We start from the raw sequence: 12,915 nt of genomic DNA, 5'->3' as shown, positions 1-12,915 counted from the left end.
TCCTATTGACCAAATTAACTCACAAACTCTTATTTCAGCCAATCACTGGGGAAGAGAATAGTATTGTCTCAGAATAATCATCTGGAATAAAATAAATTTGGGGGCATCAGTCAAATGAGTAATATGTGTCAAAGAGGTTTTTTTCATGCTTATCATACTTTTCTCAAACAAAATTTGAATGAATATTTCAAATATTTATTTGGCATTATATTTAGAATAATAATTTTTACTAGTAAAGTTTTGCAAATGAAGTAATGCATTTGAGAGGCATATAGGATCTTTTTTTTTTAAAAAAAATCTAAGACACATACCACAAGTTTTCCTATCACCGTGATCAATATGAAGACAATAACACACAATGATGATGATGCATTCGCTTCTTGCATACATTCCCACATATTTTCGATCCATTCCCCGCAGAGGATGCGGAATACCACTAGGAAGGAGTGCCAGAAATCCCCCATGTGCCAGTGCCGTAAACATGATACTGTCGGGCCTGTCAGGTTACAGAGTTTAGCACTCTTTTGGGAATTGAAGCTATGGCCAAAAAGCTGCATGCCAACTACTGAGAAAATAAAGATCACAATGACCAGGACCACAGTCAGGCTTCCAAGGGCTCCGACAGAGTTGCCGATTATCTTAATTAGTGTGTTCAAAGTTGGCCAGGATTTGGCTAACTTGAAGACCCTGAGCTGTAGAAAAAGACAACAAACAAAAATGGAAGAAAAACCAGTTAAGGACAAACTCCATCTGCTCATCTATAAAGCAAATGACATATACCCAAACTTATGACATCCAAAACTCTCTTCAAAGTTAAATCCATCCTGAACATAGCCATCAAATCTCTGTCATAATCTAATGCTCACCTGTATCTACTTTCTTATTTGAAAATGGAAATATTGGCCGGGCACAGTGGCTCACGCCTGTAATCCCAGCACTTTGGGAGGCCAAGGCGGGTGGATCACAAGGTCAGGAGATTGAGACCATCCTGGCCAACATGGTGAAACCCCGTCTCTACTAAAATACAAAAAAATTAGCTGGACATGGTGACGCATGCCTGTAATCCCAGCTACTCGGGAGGCTGAGGCAGGGGAATCGCTTGAACCCAGGAGTCAGAGGTTGCAGTGAGCTGAGATTGCGCCATTGCACTCCAGCCTGGAGACAGAGCAAGACTCCATCTCATTAAAAAAAAAAAAAAAAAAAAAAGGAAATGTTTTGTTTTAGTTTTTTAATCATAAGGACTTTGGGATCAGCATGGTGACTGAGCTACATAATTATTATATAAAATGAATATTTTAGAATTCTGTGTAATATACCAAGTGTCAGCAAACTCTGGCCTGAGAGCCAAATCCAGTCCATTGCCTATTTTTGTATGAGCTCAGAGACAAGAATACTTTTCCACATTTAAATGATTGAAAAATAATCAGGCCAGGCACAGTGGCTCTCATCTGTAATCCCAGCACTTTGGGAGACTGAGGTGTGTGATCGCTTGAGCACAGGAGAGTTCAAGACCAGCCTGGGCAACATGGTGAAACCCCATCTCTACAAAAAATACAAAACTTAGCCAGGCGTGGTGGTGTGCGTCTGTAGTCCCAGCTACTCAGGAGGCTGAGGAGGGAGGATGGCTTGAGCCTGAGAGGCAGAGGTTGCAGTGAGCTGAGATCACGCCACTGTACTCCAGCCTGGGAGACAGAGCCAAACTCTGTCTCAAAAAAGAAAATAACAATAATCAAAAGGATATTTCATGATGCATTAAAATCATATGAAGTTCAATTTTCAGCATCCATAAATAAAGTTTATTGGAACATAGCCATGCTCATTGGTTTTTGAAAGTCTATGGCTTCTTTTGTGCTACAATGGCTAAGTTTAATGGTTGCCACACAGACCACACAGCCTGTAAGGCTGAAAACATTTACCATGTGGCCCTTTATAGAAAAAGTTTGCTAACTTCTGCATTATATAATTCAGACCACGAGTTTGAATCTAAGCCTCATAAGAATGATTAGAGTAATATGGCATTTGTAGTCAGGAGAGAAAAGGCAACCAGCTATTCAAGACTTGTATAATTTTTCCAAAGAGAAATTTTATCCTAGATCTTCACAGACTTTATAGGAAACAACCTTAGAGAAAACATAGCAACTTGTTTTATAGGTTGTTTCTTATATTAACTTTTGATATAAACTGACAGTTTTACTCCAAAGTACAATTTTGTTAAGCACATCCCCTATTTGGGGATGGAAATATTGCAGGTCAGTAAGGCTTCTGCTTGAAGAGGACTGTCATTGTCTACTCAAAGGGGAGCTAGGAGCATCCCAGGAAAAAACTGTGGTTCCATTCTCATACAGAGACAATGCCACAGATTTCCGTGCATTAGAGCCTGGCTGTAATAAGCCTAAACAATGATAAAGCAAATGTAGTTTTGCTTACCTGAATGCTAATAAAACATTAGTAGAAAAGCTTAATAACACCTGACTTTGAGCAGTGTAACCTCTTGCTATATCCCAAGTATAAAAAATATAAAATGTACATTTAGGTAACTGAATGAAGTGTCTTACTCTATAGGCTTAAAAATCCTATCTGAAAAAAAAAAAGGTAAATATCTTTGAAAGGGGACAAAATCCCACCTTGGAGTTTTTCTAGTTCCCCTTCTCAGATTGGATTTCTCTGTAGTCCTCTGTCTATACCTTTCCTGGGCTCTGTTACACTGTACTGTGCATGTAGCCCAGTCTTGTATCACTTCTGTGCTGCAAACTTCTCAAAGACAGTGATTTCCTCATCTTTGTGCCTTCCCTCATGTCAGTTTATATTAGGTACTCTGTAAAGGTTTCCAGAATGCTTCCAAACTGGATAGTGGGCAAAGACTACAGGACAGGAATGTAGCACTGGCAGCAGTGAGAAGGAAACTTGTGAGATAGATAGCACCTGCCGTCAGCTCCCCTGCACTCCTCCCCGGCATTCTATAGTCTTCACCCCCCTTGGCGAGCCCAATATGACCTGAGAGATAGGAATATTTTCCCTTATTTATTTATTTATTGCTTCAGAGCTCCAAGGGGAAAAAGAGTGTTGGAAGGGTTGTGCACAGAGCAAGGAGCAGAGTCCTCACACTGGGAGACACAATTTTGTACCCGGTTGCCTAAAGGGTCATCTCTGGCAGGAAGGGACTGAGGGTATAAGGGTTCAGTTAAGCGAAGACCCCCCAGGGACTTGCAAGGATTAAAGACCTGTGCAGGAAGAGGAGTGCAGTTTTGGTTCTGGGGTTAAGGTAAGATAAATTGAAGTTTAGTACAAGATAACCATTGAACTCGCTCAAAATGTTTTTTCCACTTAGGCAGCTACGTTTAGGCAGTAAAATAAGAAAGTGCCTTACCACTCTGAAGGAACGCAAGAACGGCCAGCTTCTCTTTTGAAATATACAGCTCATTACATCTGCAAAACTCAGAAGAGCAACAATGCTGTCAAAAATGTTCCAGCCTCGGCGAAAGTAGTGGTAGGGATCGAGCGCAATGATTTTTAGGCACATTTCTGCTATAAAAATGCTAGTGAAAACCTAGAGTAGGACAAAGAAGAATGAGAGAAGGAAGCTGCGGGGATACACTTTTAAGAATGGCCCAAGGGAAGTACAGAGGTTACAATGAAATGAAAAGTATTCTCATGATTGATACACTATACCCTAAAGTCCATGCGATAGAAACATTTACTATTGTAGCATGAACCTCACTATGATTTTGCTCCTCTCTCCATCCCTCTCCATAGTGCCCAGAGCAATGTAACCAAGCTCACAGACACCAGAATGGAAAATGAATATTATTTCTCATTCTGTTGAAGATAAAGCAAAATGGTATTACTGGTAGATGGCAGGGTGACAGAAAGTGTCAGGCAATTTCTCCTCTGAATTCTCTTTAGAATACCAATTAAAACAATTAAAATAGGGAGAGAAGGAATGTAAACAATAGCCCTGAAAACTAAGGATAAATATCCCCCATAAACTAGAATCCAGGAGGAGTTCACCTGACCACCTAATTTCAATTTCAACACCTTGATCAGAAAAATTAAAAATAAAAACAAAAAAGGGGCACAGATCACAGAATTAGAAAACACTTCCAGAGGCAAAAAAAAAAAAAAATGTCTTTGAGCAACTCAATATATGGGATAAGCCTTAAATTGGTTACAGTTGAAAGGAGAATTAGTGAATCAGAATATAATCCTAAAAACTCATTCAGAATGCAGGGCTCACACTTCCAGAACAAAATATCAAAGAATAAAAAGGAGAGGCAGGAATTACAAAAAGTACTGAATTTTGTATTTTCCATGGGCAAAATAGTTTTGTCTTTGTCTTCAATAATCAGATAAATACAGGCTTAAGAAATATGTAAAAATGTTGAATGTAGTAGCCAATTAAAAACTAAATCTGTCTTCCATATCTTTGCAAAAAATAAAGCAAATAATTTCTTCACAGCAAATAGCGCAGTCTTATCACATACAAACACAAATAAACAGAAATGAAAAAATCAAGAATATAAAAATAATAAGGTAATATTAAAAGGATTAAAGGCTTTACAAGGATTGTTATAAAACTGTCTACTACAATTCTGGGGGGAACCTATAAATGACTAAATTTGATTATTAAAAATAATGGATTATCTATTTTTATAAATGATTCAATGATTTACTATTTATTTTTTAAAATGCCTGAAATAAAATGGCACAAGTTAAAGACAAAAGGATAGCAAAGATAAATCCAGGGTAGAAAAATAAAAATAAATCAAGAGTTACAAAGAAAATTCAAGTATATTTTCATACTCCTCCTTTAAATACTGCCCTCTACTCCTGCTCAGTGTCACCACCAGTATCTAAAAGCATACAGTGATGCCTGTCCTAGATAATTGTGTAGTCGTCCCCACCTCTTTTGACTCACTCCTCCTTCTTGTATCTCCTTTAGGCTTTAGGCATCAAGCTCTACAGCATCCCCAGATACCTTGGGACCATTAGTTTTGTCAATTCAATCCAACTTTTCTTTATGGCTTCTTGGCATTCAGTGTATCCCTCTGATTAGAGCAATCTCTATCCTAGAGAGTTAATTTTCTAGTCCAGTCCTGCAGAACTCCACAGAGTGGCTTAATCCTGGCCCATACATCAGAGGAGGGAAGTTTTGATGTGCCCCTTGGAACTCAAGACTCCAAGGCTTCTCACCACCACTACTACCATGGGAGCAGTAAATAGTGTGGCTGCCATTTTGGTATTGTATGTCCAGGTAGTAGGCCCATGGAATGGAAACACAAGTTATGTGTATGGTTCTACATATTTCCTGCCAATTTTTAGGAGCTAGGGTGCAGCTGCTGCCTGTGTACTTGGAAAACAGCAACGTCCCTGTGGCCCTGTGGCTCCTCCTGCTCTGGAGGAAGTGAAGAAGAATGTCAATCGCTCAGTTTCCAACTGCAAAATGTAGCTTCACCTCCACACTCAGGATGTCTAGTCAGTGGGAAATCTGAGATGGGGTCTTTTCTCATTTTCTAAATTTGGACCAGCAGATGAAAACAGATCACCTTTGCAATTGGGAAGCCCTGTCCACAGAGATGACTCTGGGTTTTTGAGTATTCTCTAGAAATTATTCAGTAACTCCATTCCACCAGGAGGTGCTAAAAGGTGGAGTCTGCTGACCATGCCCCTATAGACACAGCTTTCTGCCTTCAACTGAAACAATTTCAGCTCATTTCTGGGATGTCTCAGCAGAGGATAGCTGAATACATGGCCAGGAGACCCTGATCTGTTACCAGCAACTATGTGTTAGGTTTGTCAAGCAGCATGGAATCTAGTCTAACCCATTCACACCCACAAGGCATTTATTCCCAAAGGCAGCATGGAGAAAGGAATTTATGTGCTATGTGCAGACTGCCTGTGAGGAGAACCACCCTGGTTTTATACTACAGTTCCACGGTATCACTGCTCCTTGTGGAGGTTGTGGAACTGAGGATGACAGGTACCTGTCTCTAGTGCAGTGGGTTCTTTTTTTTTTTTTTTTTTTTGAGATGGAGTCTCACTTTGTCACCCAGGCTGGAGTGCAGTGGCACGATCTTGGCTCACTGCAAGATCCGCCTCCTGGGTTCACACCATTCTCCAGCCTCAGCCTCCTGAGTAGTTGGGACTACAGGCGCCCGCCACCATGCCCGGCTAATTTTTTGTATTTTTAGTAGAGATGGGGTTTCACCGTGTTAGCCAGGATGGTCTTGATCTGACCTCGTGATCTGCCTGCCTCGGCCTCTCAAAGTGTTGGGATTACAGGCGTGAGCCACTGTGCCAGGCTGCAGTGGGTTCTTAACAATGTAAAACAAATTTTTTAAAGACATGTAAAAAGACATCACAAACGAAAAATATGCCAAAAAAAGAGAAAAAAAAACCTAAATAAAAATACATACATACATACATGCTTACATATTGCTTGGAAATATTCTGCAGTGCTAAAAATGATCATCTTTGTCAGTAGGTACATGGGACATGAATTTCTTCTATTTCCCTTATTTATATTTTTCCTTATTTTTTAAAAATAAAACAGCATTTGTTATTTTTTAAATTAGAAAGATAAAACAAAAGTTTAAGAAGAAAAGGCTAGACATTCTGGTAAGGTTTTTAGCTCATTAACCCATCAGCTAATTAGGGTAGATCATCCCATGGGCAATTATTTGTTGTTTCTGGTATTCGAGGGACTAATTTTTCCTTGAGAAAAATGCCTTCCACAAGAACCATAAACTGAAGTGAACAGTCCTTGAAAAGTCTGCTCCCCTTAGTTTTCCCAGTTTAACTGAGACTAGATCTATCCAATGAGAAACATACTGAAGCAGGCTCAAGTCTGGAAATTCACCCCACCCCAGCCTGACCAACCCCCAAACAACCCCTCCCAAAAAAGTGAACGTTCCACAGCTGCCAGGCCCTGATTCATCTTTCCAGGGAGAATAACACCTAGTAAGAGTAGTCACATTATTTTGTGACAAATGATGTCATGAATATCACTGGGACCACAGCAGTCATTACCATGGTTCTCTGGATATGGTTAACATTTTCTTGATTATCTCAGAGAGCTGACATTTTAGGATGTCTGCTTGTATCTGGCTTACCACTGAATGGCTAAAGAGATACCTGAACATACCAGAGGGCCAACTCAGGACATGTGGACAATTTCTGAAATGAACCAGGTAAAAGTAAAACCGTAACAGCCATCTTTTCCCTCACTCCACTGAAGGGGACCAAAAACCTAGGTTAGGTTAGGTCATTCACAAAATATTTAGACTTTGAAAGAGTTATACTTTAAAGTTTGAAATATGTTTTTTATTTTTAAAAAGCATAATGTTACCAAATTCCCTATATTCAACATCTTCTCGAAACTGGCCTCCATCTTGTGATGCTCCATGGCCAAGAAGACCGTGTTGATGATGATGCAGATGGTGATGGCCAGCTCAGTAAACGGGTCAGTCATCACAGTTCTCAGGACCTTCTTAATGCACAGCCACTGGGGGCAACAGTTCCACACGAGGTACTTGGATGCCAGGTTTTCTCCGCAAGGGAGACAAGGCTCTTGTGATTTTTCTTGTTCTGGAGGAGAATGAGCGAGAGGTTGAGGAGTTAGCTCTGAAGCAACCCAGATGCCCTTTGCCTGAGTGCATTCCTTCCTCCCTCTTCCCCAGGGCCTCCTGATACATGATCAGTTGTGAAAGGTTTTGATTTGTGTAGCCAGAAAGGTTTTTCCACCAATCCTAGTGCAGAAGAGACAATGTTCCACATACAACTAGCATGCGGCACAGACAAGTCCAGCAAATATTTACACTTTTACTGAGCATCCAGGAGCTGGGCTTTGCTGTTAGATATATAGATGTGGAAATCAACATTGGCTAGCTGTGAATCCAAGAGAGAGATAGATACAGGCCCAAGTTATATCCACTCAAGACAGACCATAAGGTCAGCTGTAACAGAGGCAAAAGGGGAAACCAGGGCTCAAGGGAAGGGGCATCTATAAGCACTGAAACAGTAAAAGGGACTCTATCCACTAGTTGAGTTCAGACCACCCCTGATTTCCCTGGCAGCACTGATTTCCCTGGCACCACTGCAGGGACACATGGAGGGCAAACAAGATGATGCAGTTAGGCTTAAAAGTGCTAGAGTGGACCCAGTATTTGACCCCCCCTTGCAGGGAGTAAATCCTGCTCCAGAACACCAACCCCTGGGGTGGGGTCCTGTTACCTGCTATTAATCTGGTCCATAAGATGGTTCCAGCCTTTCTACACAGGTCTTCTATTGCCCATGTGGGGTTTCTGACTCTAACTTCAATAACAACTGCCACCTCCTGGAGACTTCAAAGTCTTCTGTTCTTTGACTGACTATTGTTGTCACTTGGATCTCTTGTGACTCCCAGGCCTGGTTGTGAGGCCCTGTTTATGCATTTGGTCTGAAGTCCCATCTCAAGTCTAGCCAGCTTCCATCTCTACCCAAGTGCCAGTTTAGAGTGGGCCCACAGGGAAGGTCTGCTTCTTGTGAGCCACTTTGTTTACATGCTCCAAAGAGGCAAAGGAAGTCACTCTTTGCAGGATGGTACAGTGAGTTGGTTCCAAAACAGCCTCCTTTGCAGAGGGCTTCTAGGGGATTGGGAAGAAGAAGAATGGAAGGACATCATTGAAGTAAGCTTTCCCTTGGATTAGGAGGTGGAACTTACCTTTCATGGTGATGGTGAGGATGCTGACAGCACTCAGTGCTCTCTGCCTTTGGAGAGGATCTCCATGCTCATCAAAGTGGTCCAGTGATAGATTCTGGGACAGTCGTTTGGTTTGCTCTAGGAGCTGTGGCTGTAAGAGAAGGCATGGGGTACCTTCTAAATACAGGGGCTGCCTCTCCTCAAAACTTAACAAACTACTTTCCAATGCTACATGGAATGAAAGTGCTCAACATTTTCTATAGGTCTACTCACCTCATCTTTACAGCATGCCAAATATTCAGTTTTCTTATTTCATGTTTAACAAATAAGAGAAATCTGGTTTGATCATTCATATTTCCTATGCATGCACATTTCTAGAGTCCTACCTACAGACATTTTACTTTCTCTGTGTTTTATTCACTACCAACAAAGAGCAAACAAAATTTTACAAAAACTAGTAAGCAATGGTTCCGGGTAGGAAAGCAATATAAAATCCAATTTGAAAACAATGTTTAAAGGGAAGAAGTGGAGTATAAATTTAGAAATGTGGACTGGAGCCAGATTGTGAAGTGCTGGCTCCAGTTGTGAAGTGAACAACTGCCTATACTGTTTTTAAAACGGTCAGTAACTAAAAAGAACAGCCCCACTAAATATCACAAAATCTAGATCCTAAACCTCAAGTACACTCTCAAGCTGGGCTCAAGGGCTAGCTCACTCTCTCACATCTACCTACAATTCTAAAGTTACTGGAATTAAAGAGTGCAAACTTCCAGCTATCCAGAAAATTTGGGTTTTCCTAGTGGCTTATTTTCCAAGGGTTCTGACTGACCAGGGCCCCAGAGGGAACTATCCTTTTGTGATAAGCCAATCTAGATAGTCTTTCTTTGAGATCTCTCCCTATTACTACAGCAGAGAACTGATCATAGCAGTGGATGGGATCCTTCTACCTACTTCTGCAAAGGCCCCTTGATTCCCTTTCCCTTCTGCATTATCAGGCATACATATCCACCTTCTACCTACTACATCTCCCTCTATCTCAGAAAAGTGGTTCTTGCCATCTTTACCTGTATCTTTAGCATCTTCCTCTCTTCTGACTTTTCTGTGGAAAATTAAAATATGTCTGAACATCCCCCACCTTAATGATAAGAATAACTTTTTCTGCTGCCCATCCCTCCCCCCCACCTCCACCCCTCACCAACTTCATTTCTGCACATCATGCTGCCTAATCAACATCCCTGCTTGGAGGTCCCATAAGCATCTGGAAATTGGCACATTCAAAACTGAATGAGCCATCTTTCCACTCCCAAAATGTGTACCTTTCCTGTCTCCATAAATTACCCTCCATCAAATTAGCTAATCATGTCGGAAACCAGGCCTTATCCCCACACTGTCCATCAACTCAACTGCTAAATTTTATCTTCTGCAGATCACGGTCGTCTGTTAATTGCTCTTCATCCTCACTTTCCTAACCCTGGTTTAAGCCACAGGCACCTCTTACTTGGTTACTGCAACAACCTCTTAACTGGTTGCCTCCAGTCTTGCCCTCCTGCAATCCCCTGTCTTCAATGCATCCAGGATTTCATAAATCCAGTCATATCCCTCTCTTATATAAACCTTTCAATGCTCTTTATCCCTAGCCCTCATTGAAAAGGGTAAACTCTCTAGCTTTGTTTTCGAGGTCTTTTGTGAGCCCCCACTGATCACTATAGCCTTGTGCCACCCACCCTCCCCCAGCCTCATCACACATGTGCATGCATGAGCGTGCGTGCACACGCATACACACACACTGGCAAGTTTTCTAATGGGTCACGTTCTCCTGCTTGCCTTTGCTTCTAGGCTTTTGCACGTTCTGTTCTCTCTGCAGGTAATGCTCTCTTTTTCCTTTTACTGGTGAATTCATCCTTTCAGCTGACATACTGCATCTTCTGGGGACCCTTTTCTTATCCACTGCTTTTCCCCCAGGCCCCATGAATTCTGGATGCTGTTGGTTTTCCCACCCACATGTCCTTACTTGAGGACTTTCTCTGATGACTCAAATCCCGTCTTCCTTACTACACAGCAAGTAGGAAATTAGAGGGAAATTATTGTCTTCTGTCTTCAGCAATCTTTAATCTATGATGGACCAAAGTTGGTATATATACCAACATATATATATGTGTGTGTGTGTGTGTGTGTATATATATATACACACACACACACTTTGATGCCCTTACTTCGGAAGGATTAAACTCCAACTACCTGGCTTCAGTGGTAACTGGCTTGATAATGCATCTTCATTGGTTACCTTCCATTCCATATAGCACTTCTTCCCTCCTTTCCCAGTGCTTCCTGGGATCACTTCCCAAATACTCTACTTGCATTGTAATGTCTTTGGGTTTGCTTCAGAGGGAGCCCACACTGACACATAGTTCCTCCTCTGTTCTCCCACAGCGATCAGCACATCAGTCATCACATTGACTCGTAACTGCCTTCTTATCAGTATATCTTCGTCATTAGCGGTACACTCTGTAGAGTATAAATCATGTATCCCTAGTACCTATCCCAGTGCCAAGAAGATAGTAAACACTGTAAACACTCTAAATTGATGTTTACAAATAAATGGATAATTGAAAAGACACATGGATGCATGAAAGTATGTGCAAATTGATAAATGAATAAATGAGTAACTGAATAAATGAATTCTTTCAATTTGATTGGCAATTGGACCTGGCCCCCTGGACAGCACTATGGTATCATTAATTCCCTGGAAAAGACTTACCTTTTTTTTGGAATCTTCATCAGAATCTGACCCTGGAGGCTGGTCTTTCCCGGACTCTCTCAAAAAGAAGGACTTCCTTTTCTTATTACCAAAGAGCTTTCTCTTTTTGGGGGTAAAATATGATGTTTCAAGGGAAGTAAGTGAACTTCTGTCAATTCCCATGGCAACCAGAGCCTTCAAATTGAACAAAAGCAATTAAAGAACAGATTACACGTCCTCATGAAACATTGCAAATGACCCCGACCTGAGAGTGATGAAAATCTCTCTTCTGGTAGCTCTGTATGATTTAAATTGCTCATCATCTACCTGGACTGTGCTAGCTCTGTTATTATTTATCTGGGGAAATATGTCCTGTTTTTGCACAGAAATTGCAGCCACCAAAAGCAGCATTGACTCTTTCCTATCTCTGTGTCACTGCCCCTTAGCACGGTGTCCAGTATGCACTAGGCATTCAATAAATACTTACGCCTGATAGTGCAGATGTTAAGCACTTATGATGGGCATCCTTCTGACAAATCTTATAGAGGATCAGTGCGAGTATAAAACATGGTCCCTGTCCTGAAAATCTGAGACTTGAGCTGGAAGAATGTAAAGATTCCAAGGAAACTATTAGAATGGCCTATAAATAAGACAAGGATTGCAGACAGGGAGAGGTGAACATTGTTCTAGAGTCCACCTCAAGCAAAGGCCCCGAACACAAACATCTCCAGATTTCCACAAGAAAGCCTGGAGCACAGCCTGGATTTACGTATACTTATGTTGTATCGTCTAGTCAGTAATTTGGGGCATGTCTTAGAAGGCTTAGACTTCAGAAGGTCAAAAGGCATCATGACCAAGCATTCCCTGTTTTGAAGGGCTTGGTGCCTGGACAATTTTGTGAAATATAGCAGCACAGCCATTCTTCAAGGGACTTATATTCTCAGAAAAGCACCAGCAGAGAAAGGGCTGAGACCAGGCCAAGGGTGGCAGCCTTGAGTCTCAGGTCACATTGCCTCTGGGGACCCCTTCCCCTCCCCAAACCAGATCCCACTCTCTGACCCCATGTCCCTACCTCCTTTTCCTCCTTTAACAGCTGCTGGGCTTCCTGAAACATCTTTTCCTTGGCCTCTATCTCTGCAGTGACATTCTTGTTCTGCTCCTCATACGCCATGGTAACAACAGCCAGGGTTAAGTTAATCAGGTAGAAGGAGCCCAGGAAAATGACCACGATGAAGAAGAAGACTGAGTAGAGCCCAGTAGTACGCAGGGTCTGCAAAGGACAGAGCATGTTCTTGAATCTCAAACCTTCTTCCACAGGAGAGTGACCATCACCTCAAGCAAAGACCACACAGTAGCAGACTAGCAGACAATTGGTCTTCCCCCAGCACTGGTGGGCTCAGTTGACCACAGAATCATCCATAGCTTCCCTAATACTCCAGGGATTCCTGATGCCCTGTCTCTCAGTGGGGAGATACTATCCACACCTTCACATGGAAGTTTC

The 12,915-nt window shown here is 41.7% G+C and overlaps 1 protein-coding gene across 3 annotated transcripts in view; it reads right to left on the bottom strand.

Moving 5' to 3' along the window:
• SCN11A (sodium voltage-gated channel alpha subunit 11) overlaps nucleotides 1–12,915 on the bottom strand; it is a 199,528-nt gene that overhangs the window by 50,026 nt on the left and 136,587 nt on the right. For all 3 annotated transcript variants that reach the window (XM_024244941.3, XM_024244942.3, XM_024244939.3), the window contains 6 exons: nucleotides 12,487–12,684; nucleotides 11,436–11,609; nucleotides 8,699–8,828; nucleotides 7,346–7,584; nucleotides 3,368–3,547; nucleotides 312–692 (listed from right to left, as the gene is read on the bottom strand). In XM_024244941.3, the coding sequence (XP_024100709.3) occupies nucleotides 312–692; nucleotides 3,368–3,547; nucleotides 7,346–7,584; nucleotides 8,699–8,828; nucleotides 11,436–11,609; nucleotides 12,487–12,684 (1,302 nt within the window). The remainder of the gene's footprint in view (nucleotides 1–311; nucleotides 693–3,367; nucleotides 3,548–7,345; nucleotides 7,585–8,698; nucleotides 8,829–11,435; nucleotides 11,610–12,486; nucleotides 12,685–12,915) is intronic.

This window comes from Pongo abelii, chromosome 2 (assembly GCF_028885655.2).
Source record: "Pongo abelii isolate AG06213 chromosome 2, NHGRI_mPonAbe1-v2.0_pri, whole genome shotgun sequence".
Taxonomy (NCBI): domain Eukaryota; kingdom Metazoa; phylum Chordata; class Mammalia; order Primates; family Hominidae; genus Pongo; species Pongo abelii.
This window is presented reverse-complemented; position numbering and strand designations above follow the sequence as displayed.